The sequence below is a fragment of the Lynx rufus genome, unplaced genomic scaffold, assembly GCF_022079265.1.
Source record: "Lynx rufus isolate CCGP_SWC_20201006 ecotype Redwood Valley unplaced genomic scaffold, mLynRuf1.p SCAF_2, whole genome shotgun sequence".
Taxonomy (NCBI): domain Eukaryota; kingdom Metazoa; phylum Chordata; class Mammalia; order Carnivora; family Felidae; genus Lynx; species Lynx rufus.
This window is the reverse complement of record NW_025814834.1, coordinates 130,798,903-130,819,282: the sequence shown is the minus strand read 5'-3', so window position 1 is coordinate 130,819,282 and position 20,380 is coordinate 130,798,903. Positions and strand designations below refer to the sequence as shown.

The 20,380-nt window shown below is 41.6% G+C and overlaps 1 protein-coding gene across 6 annotated transcripts in view; it reads left to right on the top strand.

Annotated features, from left to right (window-relative positions):
• NTNG1 (netrin G1) overlaps positions 1-15,683 on the top strand; it is a 331,599-nt gene extending 315,916 nt beyond the window's left edge. For all 6 annotated transcript variants that reach the window (XM_047085221.1, XM_047085218.1, XM_047085216.1 and 3 more), the window contains one exon: positions 15,454-15,683. In XM_047085221.1, the coding sequence (XP_046941177.1) occupies positions 15,454-15,683 (230 nt within the window). The remainder of the gene's footprint in view (positions 1-15,453) is intronic.
• Positions 15,684-20,380: the final 4,697 nt, after the last annotated feature.

The following is a 20,380-nucleotide window of genomic DNA, read 5'->3' as shown; positions in this document are numbered from 1 at the left end:
ATTAATAATTAATAATAATAATAATAGCTATCCTGCCAGGTCAGTGGAATTATTTGGCAAAGTGACATATGCAAAGGTATCTTAATTATAATTTATTTTTGTTTGTCTTGTGCATATGTATGTGTTTAGGACAGTAAGTAGATTAGCCAACATTGGAAAGTTTATGTTGGGGAGTAAAAACAGACGATAGGGAGATTCCCAGCACATTGTGAAGGATTCTGACTACAACATTACCCAGTGAGCGAGAGGTATCATGTAAGCTCTGTGAGTTCAATCTGGCCATAGCACTTCTGCACATTTGATTTGGGGAGAGAGAATAGACACAGTGGGAAGGTAGGTTAGAAGTAGAAAGGGAGGAATGGATATGATATATGACTTTTTTCTATGAAATTCATGTATTCATTCACTTGAGAATACTCAGGCATCCACTGAATACAGTCGGGTACTAGGCATGGTTCTAGGCATCACACATGCATCAAGGAACAAAACAGTCAAAATCCCATTGATAGTCTAGAATAACTCCTTATTAATATAAAATTATGGTATATTCAAAAAAAGAATAATAAATGTCCAAGAAAATGAAACGTGTTAGAACAAGATTTTTTCAGAGCACCTGGGTGGCTCAGCCGGTTAAGCGTCCAACTCTTGATTTCAGTTCAGGTCATGATTTCATGGTTCGTGAGTTTCAACCCCGTATCAGGCTCCAGGCTGGCTGTGCAGAGTCTGCTTGGGATTCTTTCTCTCTGCCTCTCCCCGCTCATGCGCTTTCTCTCTCTCTCTCTCTCTCTCTCTCTCTCTCAATATAAATAAATAAACATAAAAAGAAAAAACTTTAAAAAAAAGAACAAGGTATATTTCAAAGGCTCTTGTGTGATTTCTCTTTAACCAGCCCACCCAAATCGTATTCATTCCTGCTTAATCTAACTTTGGGTGTGCCTTAGTCTGCTTCAAAGAGGAGGGCTAACATCTTTTCACTGTGTTTTAAATAATGTTCACAGCCTCCCAACTGTATCCAAACCAATTCCTACATTTTTTTTTCTTTCTGCCTCTGAATCTGAAAGCCCCAGAAGGCACAGCTCACACACGTCGCTTGCTAGCCTCTTGATTTCGGGCTGACGAGCTCACCTCTCTCCTGAGACACAACAGCTATGCATTTAAGAAGACTTAAAATGTCCTTCTCTATACCTGCAATGACTGTATTTCCCCTTTTCAAATCATCCACTCTGGATTTGTTCTCATTCCTACACCTTTTTATTAACCTATTAAGAAAAGATTCTCTTGGATGTTAAGAAAGAACTGAGTAACTTTACCTTCTGCATCATGTTTGAAGTTTAGGTTTGGTAAAAGTAATGTTGCACAGAATTATTTAAGTTACTTATGAGCTAGTCTAGCATCCCTGTCTTACCAAAACATTTTCCTCAGAACACGCTTTGTCCCTCTTTCTCTTCATTAAAGAAAAGTGAGCAAATAGATCTTCTTTTCAATGGGTAAGCAGTTGTTTTTTCTGTGTAAGGAACTGTAGGTGGGAAAGATGATTTTTTTTAAATCAACAGGTATTTATTAAGCCCCAAAGAAGCTAGAAACAATTTTTTTATTCAGATATTTTTTAATGTTTATTTATTTTTGGGAGAGAGGCAGAGCACGATCAGGGGAGAGGCAGAGAGAGAGGAAGACACAGAATCTGAAGCAGGTTCCAGGCTCTGAGCTGTCAGCACAGAGCCCGAGGCGGGGCTCCAACTCACAAACTGTGAGAGCATGACCTGAGCCGAAGTCAGATGCTTCACCAACTGAGCCACCCAGGTGCCCCAGAAGCTAGAAATTATTAATGATTAAAGTGAACTAGAAGACACAAGAACATACCCTATGTGAAATTACATTATCCAAGGAATATATTGACCTACAAAAATAAACACCATTCCTGTGGCTCTCCCAGTCTATGTTTTTATTGCAGGACTTTGAACAGAGCCCACACTTACAAAACTCTTAATAATAATCATTGAGCTGAATGATCTCTCATGCTCACAACAGCCCTATGAGATGGCCTCTGTTACAGATGAAAAAATAGAGGCTCAGAAATTCAGCCATGAGTGGTGATGTCAGTATTCGAACCTAGGCCTTTGGACAAAACCAAAGTAAACAGTTAAATACTAAATTTTGCAGTTCAAATTTTGGGTGTCTCGGGACTTTATCAACGGGAAAGGACAATGTGAACTGCAATGGGTCACCAATGACTTTATTGAAAAGATATGCTTATGACCCATCTATAATTGTAACCCCTGGTCTGTTTGGAACCTTGTTAATGTACTTTAGAACACTTAAATGTTTGGTCCCTGATGCAGTAGCCAGTACATTTTTGAAAATTAGCAGTCATTTTTACTTGGAGCTTGGCATCCCTAAATGACTCCTGTCATCATTCTGCACATTCTCTTGATTCCATAATGTTGTTTTCCTCACCTTGAATTTATTGACACCAATTCATTTTGCTTTGACATTGGCATTAACAGGGAAATGGCTTTGCTTCATCCAATTATAAAATCACCTCCCAAGACTTCGTTCGACATTGTCAGGAGGTGGTTATGGTGACAGCAAGGCCACAACAGACAAGAGTGAATTACAGTGATTCTCAGGGAAAAAAAAAAAATCATTAAGAAAAGTTACTGCTGTGTGATTTCAGTAGCTATTTTTCATACTTAAATATCCCTGCTGTTTAAAAATCCTAAGAGGGCTTAGACCATATTTAGAACACTCCTGCCAAATATATATAGGAAAAATTAAGTCTCTAAGGAGTCATTTAGCTATAGCTTGACAAACAGGAACCTCAAATTATATTTTAGCTTTACACAGTGCTCAAAGGCATTGAAATTCTGTCTCAAAAAAAAAAAAACATGCATGTGAATTAATGACACAATTATCTCCTCTCAGTCACAGATACTTGGATTCTTAATGCCAAATATCAAAGGCCTACTGTAGTATTGCTCTACCTTCTCCTCAGAATGTGGACTGTTTTACAGATTTGCCTTCAGCATGGAATGAGGCTATATGGATTGTCTTTCACAATTCCCTCATCATTTCAAAGAACACCAAATCCTTTTACCTGCATTCTTCCATATGCCTGTGATGGTGTATCACCTCCATCCTAGTTCCACATAGAACAGTTCCATCTGGATGTTTTTTTAGCCTATGTTCTGAATTTGTCTAGTCACCTTCCAATCAAAACAAAACAAAACAAAACAAAAAAAATGAGGGGCGCCTGGGTGGTTCAGTCGGTTGGGCGTCTGACTTCAGCTCAGGTCATGATCTCGCGGTTCAAGAGTTCAAGCCCCACCTTGGGCTCTGTGCTGACAGCTCAGAGCCTGGATCCTGCTTCAGATTCTGTGTTTCCCTCTCTCTCGGACCCTCCCCTGCTCGCACTGTGTCTCTCTCTCTCAAAAATAAATAAGCATTGAAATAAAATTATATAAAAAAAAAAAAAAGGAAAGCCACTAATTTCCTTTAGGGCCATGTCTTTTCCACCTTTCGGTTACTCACATGCCAAGATGATACTAAGGGCCAATCCATTTTGCCTAATGAAAATTGAAGGGGTGCTTCTGATGACTGAGCTCAGGTGGCCACTCTTGCTTCTTCACCTCCCTCCATCCCTTCCCCAGGCATAAACTGTATCATCGAAGGAAGAAACCCCAAATAAGTCACCATGCCTTTCCTTCTAGTGTTCTCCATCAGGAAAGCAGGAAAGGCCTGACCAGTCATGGTATGCAGGCTGAGCTGGAACGTCAAAGCTGCTCAGCACTTTTGCCAGGTGTCCCCTGTTAGCTTCCTGTCTTACTTCCCTGTCCTACTCCCTACCAAATATTCCAGCCCTACCTTCAATGTCTCGCTTTACCTCTCTCTGTCTCCTTGAGCTCAGGAGCTAGTCTTACCTCTTACTGCCCAGAAACAAAATGAGGCCATTAAGGGAAAGTTACCTCCACTTCCCATTCCAGCCAATAAGCTTTATATGCATGTGTATCAATATCTATCTACCAATCTACTTGTCTGTCTACTAAAATAGATATATGCCCACTGTTCAGAAAAAGGCAGAGAACAAAAGACACATTGTATTTACATGTTCAGTAAATAATTTATCGGGCATCAGTTTGGTGCCAGGGACAGTGCCCATTACTGACTTATAACCACAGTGAGCATGTTAGATGTGGTGCAGACACATACAAGGGGAGCCCATAAGAGTCTCCCACAGGCTCAAGGCACATGAAATATGTTTTCTTCCAGGGCAGTTAAGCTGGACTCTGAGCCCCTATACTGGGATGGTAGTGGAGAATTCAGTTACAGTCATCACTGTGATCTGCCAATACAAGAATGTCCATGCATTTCATATCATCTGCACCGGTTAGCAGTGAGCTGGCCCTCAGGCTACAGATCCCTTTAACCCCAAGGGTTCTACAGCTTCCATCCATACCTGGCACTGTTTAGTCTTTGGCAAGGCAAGGAATCTCAGTGCTTGGGGCCTTCTTTTTTTTTTTTTTTTTTAAATATAATTTATTGTCAAGTTATCTAACATACAGTGTATACAGTGTGCTCTTGTTTTCAGGGTAGATTCCCATGATTCATCGCTTACATACAACACCCAGTGCTCATCCCAACAGGTACCCTCCTCAACGCCCATCTCCTATTTTCCCCTTCCCCCCAACAACCCTCAGTTTGTTCTCTGTATTTAAGAGTCTCTTATGGTTTGCCTCCCTTTTGAAACTATTTTTTCCCCTTCCCTCCTCTCATGGTCTTCCGTTAAGTTTCTCAAATTCCACACATGAGTGAAAACATTTGCGGCCTTCTTAGGATTGTGGGACTATGTAGGAACTCTTTTTTCTTTTATGAGATAATTTGTTTTTGTAGTTTCAAGTTTTTATTTAAATCCCAGTTAGTTAACATACTCCAAGATAATTTTTGGAGACATTTAAGATAACCAGCAGTTTGACTAGAAATATATATGAATAGCACAAATACTGAAATGTGGCAAAATTTGGTCACACAGATCATTTCTTACATGAATCACCTTTATCATCTCTGTAAAAGATGCCTTTTATGTTCTCAAGTAACAATAGCTCCTTTTATTAACATTTTTAATACTTTCAAAGGACTATATATTCTAGACAATTTGCAAAAAGTGAAAAGTCTAAAGATGAAAATTAAAATTACTAAAATCACCCATACTCCCACCAGCCAGAGATAAACACTGGTCACATTTTGGTACAGTTTGTTCTAGTACTTCTTGTAAGGTCTGTATTACATAGGGCACGTGTAGGGGTGTATGTCTGTGCTTATGGAGATCATGCTGGATAAACATTTGTGCTGCTTTTCCTCCTGACATAGCGTCATGCCCTTTGAAATGGTGGTTTAGACCCTGATGTGTGTTGCATCGTGTGTGACTAAGCCTCCCAACAGGAGCCATCTTTCACCTCGGGCAAAAGAGTAGAGGCTGCACCTTTTTATTAAACTAGACAAGTGTGTTTTCTGATACCAGATGAGAAACTGTGTGATTTCTCAGCACGATCTTTTGAGCACCTTGCCTGTGTCTGTGTCTGAAGGTGTTGACCTAAATAGGATTTCAATACATCATTAGTGATCCCTTTGGGAAAAGATACCCAGCCTTTGGCTTGTGGGATTCTCAGTGAATTAATTCTTTCTCAACATCAGCAGAGGGGTTTTTTTGGAGGGGGTGGTTGCAGAAGCTGAAAACTTGGGGGGTGTTTGGGCAGCGCCTCTCGCTCCTGCATTGGAGTCATCTGTGATTTCTCTCACGCTGGCTGTGTTGCTGCAAGCTGCAAACACAGGCCCCTTCAAAATGAACGTGGCTGTTTTTATGATGTTTTGAGCAGTGTTTCCTTGAACTGGACAAGAGCAAGTGTCACTCCCATAATCAGTGCCTTGAGATTAGATGAATATGAATAGAACGGCTTCTCTCTGATGTCAGAACCTGCTGTACTTCATTACCCACACATGTCTGAGCACCCAGCTGACAGCTCCCACATTGTTCCCGACGGCCCCTTCAGCTCTGCTCCTTGGCCTCATTACACCGAAACCAAGTAGACTGGATGCTGTCACACAGGCATTGTGCCACCAGCACCACTGTCCCCAGATGGATAGAGATGCAGCACGCAAGGTAGGCTGAGAGCAGGAAGGCAAAAATGTTTCCAATGGATGGCCTCCACGTTGCAGTCTAGATCCTGGTTTGCATCTGTATCTATCCCTGCCTCACCAAAGCAGAGGCTAAAGGTGGGCTGTGGGGTGGTACCCTCACTGTTCCCCTGAAAACACACCTTCTGTACTCTGATCAGTACCCGAGAAGGCACATTGTGAGTACACAAGTCACCTTTGAACAGACGGGAACTGTGCACCCAAGCCAACTCACAGAACTGTTGTGGAGTACACAACAGTTGGATATAAATAAATATTCAAGGACTGCACATTTCACCCCACAGGGGACACATAGATGCATCTTTGAGGGAGGACATTTGCTTCCTTTTTCACTTCAGTGCCTTGAATTGAATAGGTAGTGATGAAATCCTCATCTGGCAGAGATAGGAGCAACAGCTCACTCTTCAACCCGGGCTTCTAACACTTGGCAGGGATTGGAAAGGCACTGAACATTAACAAAGTATACTTAGGTTATGTTTTATATTTTTTTAAACCACCTCCACATAATTTATCTTGAGGGTCCCAACAACTGTGAGGTGGGTGAACAGGACAAGCGTTATTACTCTTGCTTCAGAAATGAGGAAAGAGAGCCACAAAGAGGTTAAACGATTTCCCCAATTCACGCAGCCCATTAACTACAGAGACCAGTCTTGAATCACAAGTTCTCTTTGCCTCATTCTCTTCATACCATCTCATGCTTATAGTACAAGTCAGGAGAAAAACTATTCCTGCACTAGACAAGACTGACAAGCAAAACCAGTCAAGCAAAAAAAGCCACCTGAGTCATCACCAGGACTAATACTGGAGACATCCAACAATCATCACGTATTTCATCAAAAAGAAGAGGAATTCCTCACTTTTTGCCTTTTCAGACAATAGGCTTACCATGATAATATGCATGCAAATCATAAAGTTCAAGAGAACTTTAGAAATACCTATGTCAAGCTCTTCCCCTAACTCTGTAGCTGTCATCAGAATGTAAGCTCCCCAGAAGCAGCTGCATTGTCCACCTGGCTCCCGCTATGTTCCCATCGTCGAGAACAGTGACTGGTGGGATGATGGATGGATGGATGGATGGATGGATGGATGGTTGGTTGGATGGATGTGTGGATGGATGGATGGATGTGTGGATGGATGGATGTGTGGATGGATGGGTGTGTGGATGGATGGATGTGTGGATGGATGGATGTGTGGATGGATGGATGGATGTGTGGATGGATGGATGTGTGGATGGATGGATGGATGGATGGATGTGTGGATGGATGGACGGATGGATGGATGGATGGATGGATGGATGAATGTGTGGATGGATGGATGGATGGATGGTTGGATGGATGTGTGGATGGATGGATGGATGTGTGGATGGATGGATGTGTGGATGGATGGATGTGTGGATGGATGGATGGATGGATGGATGGATGGATGTGTGGATGGATGGACGGATGGATGGATGGATGGATGGATGGATGAATGTGTGGATGGATGGATGGATGGATGGATGGATAGATGTCACTAAGCGGCTTCATGATATGTCCAAATCCTCACAGCATAATGATGGCTAGTCAGAACCAAAACTCATGTTTCATGTCTCTTAATGTTTTCTCCACCATACATGTACCAGTCATAGCCAGACATAAGTGAGAAGAGATGGAGGGAAATGCAGTTAGAGTACGCAGAATTCAAAAAAAGCCCATTAGACCATGGTCTGCAAAGTTTTTTCTATACCCCAGGAGCTAACCTGTAGGTTCAGTTTTATAGCTCCCAGCTCACAAGTTAGTATAACAGCCACCAAGGCTAAATAAATGGGTCATAATCATAGCTCTTCATCTCCCTGCCACAAAATCTCAAATGTCTAAATCAGAATTGAATGTTTCACACATGCCTTTGTTATTAGCCTGTTTGGTAGAGGTTATTCACTCTTTGACGTTTCTTTGAAAAGGACGGGAACAATTTGGAACATCTTTCCCTCGGCAATCCTGGGCTTGTTTCAGGTGGTGAAGGTAGAGGTCACTTTATTAATACAACCATCAAGGAAGGCTGTCATGGCAACACATTGCATCGATCCCTTGAAGTGCCTGAGACAAAGCCAAAAAGAGAAACTTTCAAGTCTATAAATACAGACCCAGCATTGCTCAAACATAGCAACTCACTGACAGGGTGAACCTAAATGTATAGCTTTGAACAAGACCCAAACAGAGAAAAGAAAACTTCCCTTTTGTAATGTAATGGATCATCATGACCATAACAGGAATAAGTGACCCTTCAGGTCAGAAAAGAAAAGAAGACTAGAGCAAGCAGCAGCATTAAGTTCTGGCTGCTGCCCATTTTGAGCATAGGGATCCTTCTCTATGTCTGCTTTTCCATTCCTTCCAGAAAGGACTAATAGAGGGAAAAGGAATCAAACTCTCATAATGCACATTTTGACAAGAGATTGCAGTTTGGGAATAGGAAATGTGTATGACAAGGAACCTACAAAAAAGTTAAAGAATTGAATAATTTGGGGGTGCCTGGGTGGCTCAGTCAGTTAAGCATCCAACTTTGGCTCAGGTCATTATCTCGCGGCTTGTGAGTTTGAGCCCTGCATTGCTTTCTGCTGTCAGCACAGAGCCCAATTCAGATCCTCTGGCTGCCCCTCTCTCTCCACCCCTCCCCTGCCCCCTCTCTCTCTCAAAAAAAAAAAAAAACCTTAAAAAAATTGAATAGTTAACTACATCCCTGTGGCTCATTATTCAAGCTAGAAAAAAATAAGTAGCGAAAAAGGGAGAAAGAAATGCTGCACATTCCTGTTTTTTCACTTTGAAAATTCTGAGTGTTTTTAGAAACTCATAGCAATTGTGGAAGCCTATTTATCTACCATTGTAGCTTGCTTACTGAAGCTGTGATCAGAGCTATTATAACACCTTGCCAACCACAAACTTTCCACCAGGATTCCACACTTCATCTTCTAGCCGTGTAACTGTTCGGGTGTAACATTAATACTGTAACCTTTCTATCAAGGGCCACAGATCATTTGGGTCACTCTACTTGAAAGCATTCCTGATATTGAAATGTCAGGGGGTTATAGATTATATGGTGTGATATTGCACACACCATACATGAATTATTTTTATCAATTGTAAAATTATCCTTCAGAATATGGCCAAACTATTACCAAAGAAGGATTAGCTTATCCAGTATCTAAGGATATCATAATAAAAGGTATCATAATAAAAACAATGGTGTCTAGCAAATAGCAATTTGCATCCAATACTGGATCAAGTGTTGGAAAAGGGATTGAAAAACAAACCTTCCCTGTTTACCGAGGTCACACACTCTTAGATTATCAATAGTGGTAAGGAAAAAATCAGAACATGTTTAATGTAAATACTTCCCAAAATAAGGTCAGAGTTTTTCGTTTGAGACAAATCCACACAGAAGGGCACCAAGTAAAGGAAGTGATAACTGCAAAAACTCCCCGGTTGGATTTTTAATCTGCAGTGACATGCCAGACAAGATGGCGATGATGACAGGACTGTAAATGGCTGTTCATCCTCATGCCAGTTCTATCAGCTGGTGGTGGATGCCTGAAACCTTATGTTGCAAGAAATCCGGAAGTGTGATGCAAGAGAGTGCCGTGGATAAGTAGCTATGTCTTCTCCATGGAGGAAGAGGAAATGGCAGCATATGCAGCATATTTGCTGTTCCCAAACCAGACCTCTGCTATTTTTGGTTATATTTTATGTCTGAGCTGATTGGTATTTGGGGCTCTCCTAGAATGTGGTAGAAGTCTAGAAGATGTGAGATTCGATCCTGTCAACAAACACCTCAACCTAGGTGCAATGTGGTCTGACAGCAGAACGGCCAACAATACAATATGAAGGTCAATACAAGTGACAACCTACTGAGGATTACAGAGGTGAATTATATTGTCTTGAGGAGCACAGGGTGGACACTGTACACCACCATTTACTGCATTTCTCCTGAATGTTCTATTCTAGGTAAAGAGCAGTAATCTGCAAATCAAGAGACCTGATTTTAGCTCTAGTTCTTCCCTAAATTGCATTTGGTTTCCTCATCTAGAACTTGCCTAGTTTCTGGAGTCTCCTCAAGCTCTGATTTTACTGTTTCTAACAGGGCAAAGTAGAACAAATTACATGACAAGGCGGATTTTGGTTCCTCTCTCCTACTCTTTAATTATGAACAGTACTCAAGGGTCTGTCTTAGATCCCAAGCTTCTGTATTTACTCCCCTCCAAGGATAATCCACTCTTACATTTCAACTTCAAGTACTTATAGTTGCCTCTAACTCCCGAGCTGCACACCTACAAACTCACAATCCTCTGTGACCTAGAATCACCAAGACATCTTCATTCTCCTTTGCCCAGTATGTGTAAAGACAACTCCTCCTTGTTGCCTGGCTGACACCCCCATTCAGAAATTCATCATGTTACCATCAGCATTAATTGAAGAGAGATTCTTGTTGTGGGGGCTGTCCTGTGTATTGAGGGATATTTAGCAGCCTCTCTGGCCTCTGTCCGGTAGCGGGCCCTGAGATGTGACAGCCAAACATCTGTAGACATCGTCAAGTGTCTGCAGGGAGACAATGTCATCCACTGTGGAAAACTACTGCTTTAGACTGACAACCAAAGACCTCGGTGAAATGTTAGTTCTTTAAATTTCTTCAATCCTTTTTTAAATTATTCTGAAATCCCTTCTTACCAGATTCAATCAAGAATCAAATGCTTATTTTTCAATTTCTTTCACCCAACTCAAAGTGCCCTTCCTCTCATACTCTGCCAGTCTGTTTATCCCTAGACAGAGTCAACCACAGCAGGAAAACTTCTAGGCTTAATTTTATACCCTCATATGATCACTGCATTTTGTTGACATCTTTTCTTCTCAGAACGCTTCATGATCTTTCATTCTCTTCCTGTGGCCTAAATGCTGATATTCTTCAGTTTTCCAACTGGTGCCTTCATTTCTCCTTGCTGTGTATTCCACCAAGATCAGGTCTTGGTGATGACCACCATCACTCCTGCTCCAAACCTGTATCTCCAAGATGACCCACCTCCTGAATGGTTAACTAATTTTTCCAACTAATAACAAGACCCCTGAAGAAGAGCCTACAGACCTCCCAGAGTCAATAGGTCCAAGAAAAGTGCATTTTCATCCCTGACCGAAGTCTTCCTCCAATCTACATTTCTTAATAAATTACATTATAATGCATCCAAATACTGAAAATTACCCATTTCAAATCACCTGTGTCCAAATCTTCCCCTTCTCTCTCCCCAGTGCTCTAACCAGACCAAGCCCATTGTACTGAAGCATCTGGGTTGCATGGCTGGCTCCATGCAAAGGTCAGCCTCCAGTCTGTCCTTTCTCTGGCCAAGCCTCATCTGTCTATTTCCCCCTTAAAACCCCACCCTGGTCATAGGTCTTTGATGGCTCCCCATTGCCTGTTATTTCAACACTGTGTTGTGTGTTATGTAGAGCTTACACAGTCATCAGGCCACAACCTACCTTTCTAGTCTCCATTTTCCCTTTGCACATCCAACATTCCAGCCACTGCAGTCCACTCAGCATTCACTAGCGTGTCCCATGCATCTCTCACTCAGGCTCCTGTCAGGAAACTGAAACCACACTAGGCATTTTGACAGAGAGAATTTATCAAAGGAAATCATTAAACAGGTGTTTTGGAATTTAGAAATGAGAGCCCCTGAAGTCACTCAGAGATAGTAACTGTGTAAGCAGGGAGCAGCACCACTCCCAGGCAGAGGGCTTACAGGGAAGGGGATGGGTTATTAGAAACTAGAAGTACAGGGGGAGACCACACAGACATGGAACCTGCATCTCTGAGGAGATGTAATGCCTGGCTGCTCCTAGTACCTCTGCAACATGGGCAAGGGCCCCTTGGAGCCGAGCTCAAACCTCTAGGGAAGGAATGCTGCTGGGTTGGTGCAGGGACCTTCTAAGGGTGAGATAAAGCTGGTTCTGAGTAAAGCTATGCACTGGGACCAAATGCTGCTATTGGGATGAAGGGCCATCGTGGGGCAACAATGTTAGGAAGAGCCATCAAATGGGAAAAGGGAAATCTCTTCACCTTCTCCAGTGCCTTTAGTGCCCCCTGTTGGTGGAAGCCAGGAGACAATTTGGAGAAGGAAGGGTGGGTTCGAGTTGAGAGACAATTGCTTAATAACCAGCACTCTGCACTTCCCGTCTCCTTATCCATACTCACACAGCTTCCCCATCCATAATGCTCTTCCAACCAATATCTGCCTGGAGTGCACCATTGTTTAAATACAATCTCCTTTCTAATCTTCTCTAATCTTCCCCCAAATAATTATTTCCACTAGCATTTTGCAAATATTTCCTTTCTAGTCTTCTTTGGTCTCACAGTTACTTGTGTATGTTCATTTTATTTGTTTTCTGCCAAACTGTGAACTTCTTTAGGGCAGGTAGAGTTACAACCATAGAATGGAGCAGGGTGCCTGGCACACAACAGATGTTGGCTGAGATGGATGGAATCAATAAAGGCATGTCAATGAAATTAATATTAGATCACTTCTTGTACATATTTTATCTTCCCAACCAGACTTGAACTCCATAAGAGCAGAGTTCACGCTTTATAATATTTTTTAAAAACTTTTTCATGGTGTTCAGTACAAGGCTTCGTATGCTGAAGAAGAGCTCAGTGATATTTGTTAACCACCTAGTTTATTCGTTAAGCATCACAAATTTGGTCCAAAAAGACATGATGATGGAGGATAGATGTATGAAGAGCAGGTAAGATCTGTAGTTAGGTTTAGACGTGCTTCTAGCACATGACTCCAACAGAGTGCTGTTCATATGCTGAAGTTCTGTGTTTGTTGAATAGCACAATCGGGAGACTAAATGTAAAATGTCTTATAGTGAATTGTAAAGTGATGAAATATATTCTAGGTTTGATTTCTTTTCTGTTTACCTCTTACAGAAAAATAGATATCCCCAATTCACGGTATTATGAATCCTGGGTTACATCTCTTCCTTGCATATTTATTGAATTTCTCACACTTCCCAACATCAACTAGCAGATTATTTAAATGTAGGAAAGGTATTGAATCTGAACTTAATCACCAGCTTCTTGAAAAAAGAAAAAAAAGAAAGAAAGAAAGAAACCTCTGTTCAACTGATTTACATTCAAGTCCAAGAAGAAAAATAGCTTTTTTTTTTTTAAGGGGAGCAATATTTAATTAACTATTGATTTCTTCTCAATTATTCAAGGCAAGCAATTATCGATATTGATGGAACAGATATTTCCCTACCTCCAGTGCCCAAATGAAAGGAAATATCCCATTCAGCAATCTGCTGCCGGGAACAAGAAATGCTGAGAATCTTTAACTTTAAATGGAAACAGTTATTTGGATCTGTTTATTCCATGTTGCCCCAATTAAACAGATATTTCCTGAAGTGTAAGCAAAACAAAATCCTGAAAACCTAGGTATGCTTCTCAAATTAACAACAACCATCTCTGACCATGGGTGTAACCATTCTACCCTTGTAGATTTTGCCTCGCAGCCACAGATCTTGGCATTTTTTAAACCATGACACATAAAATACCATCATTTGGGTCTAATATTAAAGATTTCTACCACCCAATGAGAGGTAGCTTAAATAATCATTAGAACCCCTGAGACACTACCGTGTATATCAATATTTTGAGCCTCAAGGATTTGGTAGGCCTTAATAGTCACTTCTGACATTTACAGACAGCAAATGTGGGTACATTTGAAAATTATACCAGTGAGTGATGCAGCTGCCTTAGAGGTTGCCAAAGAGTTACTGTGGAAGAAGGTAAAAGAAGGCCTTGTTTAGGGCACTTTGTTATGAACTCTGTGAGTGTCCGCTACCATCATTCCTCAGCTCATTTGCACACAGGGCATTAGCACATTTGTGTGTAAGAAGCTTCTTTTGAAGGTGACATGACTGCTGAACATGATTAATGGACAAGCAACATTCTCTATTGAATTACTACTTGGGAGGTTTTTGGGTTTTTTTAATACTTTGCACTTGATAGTAATATTAAGTGTGTGCGTGAGTGCGTGTGTGTGTGTGTGTGTGTGTGTGTGTATGTGTGTGTCTGTGTTTAATTCACGTGGTACCCCTGGGGAAATTTGACCATGACATTTTTTAAAAATGAAAAATGTTATAATTTATAAAAATCTATTTTTTCTGCTCTGCCCCTACCCCCAACTCCAGAGTGGTTCTATATATTAAGTGCTTAAGCAGCATATGTTGCTGGGAAGTGTTCTTGGCTCTTTTACTCTTTGTTATTATTTTAATTTCCCTGGGTCCTATTTAACATTCTGCTAAATCAGTGAAACCTTGATTATCTAAAAGAATAGGAGACATGGAATTAATGAGGATAACCAGAACTTTGAAATAAGTAATTATTAGAGATGAAAATTACATGACAGGGACCATGAATGAATTGCAGTATCTGGAATTGCTTGCTTGATTTATTCAAAATGATTCTATTAATTGATGGACAGAGTGAAATTTTGGTAATCAGGGTTTCACCACCGCATTTTTTACTATTCGGGGAAATCAAGGTAACCTTGGACTCTACTTCCCATATTTACAAGGCAATGAATATCCTAATAGGGCTGTCAGGGGCAAATATGACCGCTCTTCCTCCCTCTCCTCCCACAAAACCACTTTCTCTCTTCTGATCTGGCTGCCCGCCTGCCTGGAGCATGCTGCCTGTCCCCTGACCGGTCCCCTCTCCCCTCGTGCTTCCCTGTTGGCTCGGTCTTCCTGCATGCAGCGGCTGGAATCACCTGCAGGGAGAATGGCCCACCCCTTAGAGGTTCTTGGTCATTTCAGCAATACTGCTTTGCATTTTAACTTCCATTCACCTGGCTTCAAAACTCTGCGTTCTTGTACGGGGCACTCGCCCTTTAGAAAACCGGGAGGTCACAACAGGTCCCAGTTCTTTGAAGAGAAGATACTGCCAAACCAGGAGTATTACATTCCTTCGTATTCGATAGCCTGAAATGGACAATGATACCATCCAGGATTGCAGCAAAAATCTATACGAAAAGGACAAATATGATAAAAAAAAAAAAAAGGCAGCGAACTACATTCGTTTGGAAATTGGAGTCACATGCTTAGTTTGTGGAGGGGAGGGGGGAAGCACAAGATCGATAGAGATTTTTTTAAGCTGAAAAACACGATGTACTAGATGAACTTAAATTGATTCTGCTTCTCCTCCCCGCGCCCCGCCCCACCCCCACCCCTCGTTCTGCAGCGAATGTCTGCGACAACGAGCTCCTGCACTGCCAGAACGGAGGGACGTGCCACAACAACGTGCGCTGCCTGTGTCCGGCCGCGTACACGGGCATCCTGTGCGAGAAGCTGCGGTGCGAGGAGGCGGGCAGCTGCGGCTCCGACTCGGGCCAGGGGGCGCCCCCTCCTGGCTCCCCGGCGCTGCTGCTGCTAGCCGCGCTGCTGGGCACAGCCAGCCCCCTGCTGTTCTAGATGGGCCACCAGCCACCGGCCGGGGCGCGTGCCCGCCCGGGAGGGGGAGCCAACGCAACGCGAGCATTCGCTGCTAACATAGGAAACACACACTCAGACACCCCCATTCAAACACCGTGTACAAACTAAGAAGGCCTAACTGAACTAAGCCATATTTATCAGCCGTGGACAGCACATCCCGAGTCAAGACTGTTACTTTCTGACTCCAGAGGAGTTGGCAGCTGTTGATACCATCACCGCAAATCACATTGCCAGCTGCAGAGCATATTGCCGATCGGAAAGGCTGTGACAGCCCCTGAAACAGGAAGGACAACAAACAAATCAAGCAACCTAAAAACATTCGCTACTCTCCCGCGGGGTGCCCCAGCACCACTGGCCCGGTGTGTGGACCAACCAAATAGAAGCATTCTTTGCTGGCAGTGCACTGTGGGTATAAGGAAATCTGTTACAAGCTGCCATATTGGCCTGCTTCAGTCCCTGAACCCCTTCCAACCTGTGCTTTAGTGAACGTTGCTCTGTAACCCTTGTTGGTTGAAAGATTTCTTTGTCTGATGTTAGTAATGCACATGTGTAACAACCCCCTCCAAAAGCTCAAGCCAGTCATACCCCGTATATCTTAGCAGCACTGTTATCCCAGTGCAAGCACACATCCACTGTCCAAGAGTGGCTATAGGAAAAAAAAAGAAAAAAGAAAAAAAAAAAAAAAGAAAGTGTATCTATCCTTTTGTATTCAAATGAAGTTATTTTTCTTGAAATACTGTAATATGTAGATTTTTTGTATTCTTGCCAATTTGTGTTACCAGACAATCTGTTGATGTATCTAATTCGAATCAGCAAAGACTGACATTTTATTTTGTCCTCTTCGGTTCTGTTTTGTTTCATTGTGCAGAGATTTCTCTGTAAGGGCAACGAACGTGCTGGCATCAAAGAATATCAGTTTACATATAATAACAAGTGTAATAAGATTCCACCAAAGGACATTCTAAGTGTTTTCTTGTTGCTTTAACACTGGAAGATTTAAAGAATAAAAATTCCTGCGTAAATGATTTCAGGAATTTGTATTGCAATTTCTTAAGATGAACGGAGCAGCCAGCGAGCAGTTCCACACTCACTTTACTGGTTTCTCTGTGGACTGAATACATTCAGCTGATGAATTTAGTACCCAGGAAGATGGATTGATGTTCACTAGCTTGGACAACTTCTGCAAAACATGAGACTATTTTCACTTGGGAAAAAATTATAACAGCAAAAAAAAAAAAAAGTCTAAATGATTGCCAAGATTATGCCAAAGCCTGTTGGCAGAGTACTAAGAGACTTTGATTTTTTAAGTCATGCTATTTTCACAGATTGATGTGATCGTGTGACTCTAGGGATGCTGATCTATGTATCTTTGCAAATACAGTGTTTACATGGAGTATCATGAGAGAAAACCTGGAGAACCAGGAAATTCGCAGGGAATTTGAGTGATTAGCAATTTGAATATATTCAGACTTAGTATTTAGAGGAAATATCAAAATATACAGCAGCAAGTAGACATGACTGCTGTTCCTGAGAATAAAGTTTGTTTTAAGTACCACCCGAGGTGTAATAAATTGTTTCTGCCTTTTATCAGGCCAATTACTGTGCAAGGCAGCAAGGGGAGGTGGGTGCGGGAGAACCCTCGCAAACTTTCACAGTGGCTCAAAGAGTGTGTGTTCCGTTCCAGGCACACTGTTGTCCTACAGGTTACAAGCGTGTTAGCAGCAGCATCTCCTGGAATCAAAAACAATTTTCAGCCCAAGCCAGAGTCTTAAGGACAACCAAGTCCTACCTGACTCGGCAGAGCAATAATCCATGATAGTGTTAGGTTGGAAGCCCGCTTCTGGTCTGAATTCTTTACCCTACCATGGGGCGGGGAGGGGGGTGTCTTCTGATAACCTGGGTAGAAACTAGATGAAGGAACATCATGTCTTACTGGTTTTGTTCCCAGAAAAGCCAATTCAAAAAAGGCAATAAAAGGTAAACAGGTAATGCCTGTGCTGCCTGCCACCCCATGTCTAAGTCGATTGAATGTTTGTTATTCAAACCAACAGTCTCTTTTGATGTAAGAAATAACGAAAGATGGAAATAAATTAGAGCTCTGGCTTAGTGCCAGAAATTGGAGATTTACGTTAGAAGCATAAACAGCAAATTATATTTCAGACTCACCAAAGAATACACATGAAAATGCTGATAACATACAGAGTTTGTGATTACTTCTAATGAGGTGGATTCCTCATATTAAAATTGGAATTTAGGTTGTCTTATAGTTTATTAGCACAAACCAAAGGCAGACTGTGTTATTTCTAGCAACGATGCACTTTATCATTATCCACTCATGGCTTTGTCACAGTGCTCAGGAATCAGACTCCACACATTTCAATACATGGGACTCCAAATCTAATTCTAAAATTTAATGAAGGCTTGATCTAAATCAGTTCATCTGCATTTTATCTTTATGAGGCTATAAGAATCTAAATTGATGAGGAATATCTTGCGTTCCATGTATTTAGATATAGTTTTCTGAATTTCCTGAAGTGATGTGATCTGCTTTTAATAAAAATTCACTTTTAGGTATATAACAAATGGAAATGAAATGTTCTTTTTAATCTGGATTCTCAAGTTCTTCTAAAGGGTTTATTCCTTTGAAGAAACCCCAACTCAGTGGATTTTTATTCATCTGCTGCTTTCCAGCATTCTTGCCATGTGGGTTCCACCTGCAATATTATGCCTTTGAGAACAAGATTGGGGTGAAAAGTGGGTACTGAGTTTTTCACATACTTAAGGTCCCAATTCTTGCTTCCCCAACTTTCCCACAGAGTAAAAATATAATTCATTCCATCAACACCATTAATGAGCATAAAACTTCAACAAAATTTTTATCCAAATATTCAGCTCTATAGAAAGGGTCACTATTTCTAGGACAGTAATTAGACTGCCCTGCTGTGATATGGAAGTGATTCGTTTCTGTCCCTGTACCAGCCTAGAGCATGTACTTGAGTCTCAGCAAAGAGGAGTCCATTCTGACTCTCCTCTCACTTCATCTCAGTAGCCAGGAACCTAGTATTCCCTTCCCCGATGGCCTCTACCCACTTAAAGGGCATGTATGCACCTCTTCTATGGGTCCAAACTTCCAAAGGCAAGCAGCACCATGACTGCATATTCCTGGACACAAGGGGTGGCCGACAGTGAATCTGTGTGGGTAGATAAGTGACTCGGTCCTAGGAGTGTACATGGGAGAATTCACACATGAGTGAGAAGAAGCCCCTTGCAGTGAAAACCAGAGCTCAGAAATGGAAGGAAAGGGTCTAAAACGTGGGAGAGAGAGAGACTAGGGCTGCCTCAGGGCCATGGTCGGGTACAGAACCCTGAGCAGACTAAGGATTATAAATCTACAACTGGGTTTCCATTTCTTAGGAAAGCATTTGCATCAGTGTGGCAGATTGGAATGTATTTTATTCAACACTATGTTAGCTTAATGTATAACTTTTAAATATTTAGACATATGGCACATGGGCCTCCGTTGGTACTTTTGTCCTGGCCCCCACCTGGTGGCTCTACCTGGAGGTAAACACTGCACGAGATGCCCTTGCATTAAATCACTAAGTTGGCACAAATCACTCACCCAGGTAACTCCAACCCAGGTTGGAGAAGGCGTGGGCCACAGTTCAGCAGTTGCTGTCATGAATGCTCTCCCTCACCTTTTCTCAGACCTATGGACTTACTGGAATTATTAGAAGTTTGGATGGACTACGGGGCAGCTGTGGGGAACCCTAAAATCAGATCTTTTGCCCCGCTGCCTTCCTTCTCCACCATCAATAACCCAGTATTGCTGGGATGTAAAGACCCCATATTCTGAAATAGGTGCTCTGCACTATGTGGGATATGGGTTGTTGTACTTCATCTGTTGTTAAAGACAAAAAAAAAAAAATACCTGTTCAACAGTTTCTTTGATCACAGGATTGTACATGTGGGAAATTTGGACTACATGTTCTATATATTTGTTACATATGGGACTCTGTACCTTATGATCTGGGGCAATTTCAAGTTTCACCTTCAGAAATCTGAATTAGAATTCCTTCCCCACCATGTCCCTCCCAGTCTTCATCGGCAAGGATGGGAATGGTAGCAGCAATCAAGCTACATGTTAGCAAAATATGATCAACTGGGTAAAAGTAGATTTTTTTTTTTTTTTTTGGAAATCCAATTGGACAGCCTTAGTGATATGTAAGAATGAAACATAGAGATAAGGAACACCCCCAGAATTTTGATCCAAATGTCTAGTTGTGAGCAATCTCTTCTGTGCCTCAGGGTATCAGGACTAGATTTTAATCCATTTTCTGTCTAAGAAATATCAAATGTTGATCTGGCACAAATATTCCTGTAATTCTTACCAGTTCCATAGAGAAGAGTTTTTCACTTTTAACTACATTTTCCCTTGTTTTTACATTAAAAAGTAATTTTTCCCTTTAGTTACCTAAAACAGATGCCAATAAGCTCCCAGCATAAACTACACATAAACATAATATGATGTCAGAGAGAATTCAGAATGCCAACTATTGGGTTTTGAATTTTCACCAAAATCTTGGGAACATGGAGAACTTTTCATCTTCACAACACCTGGGAAGGTGTGACTCACATATTATCATCTTCATTTTGTTTCTGAAGAATCAAATATA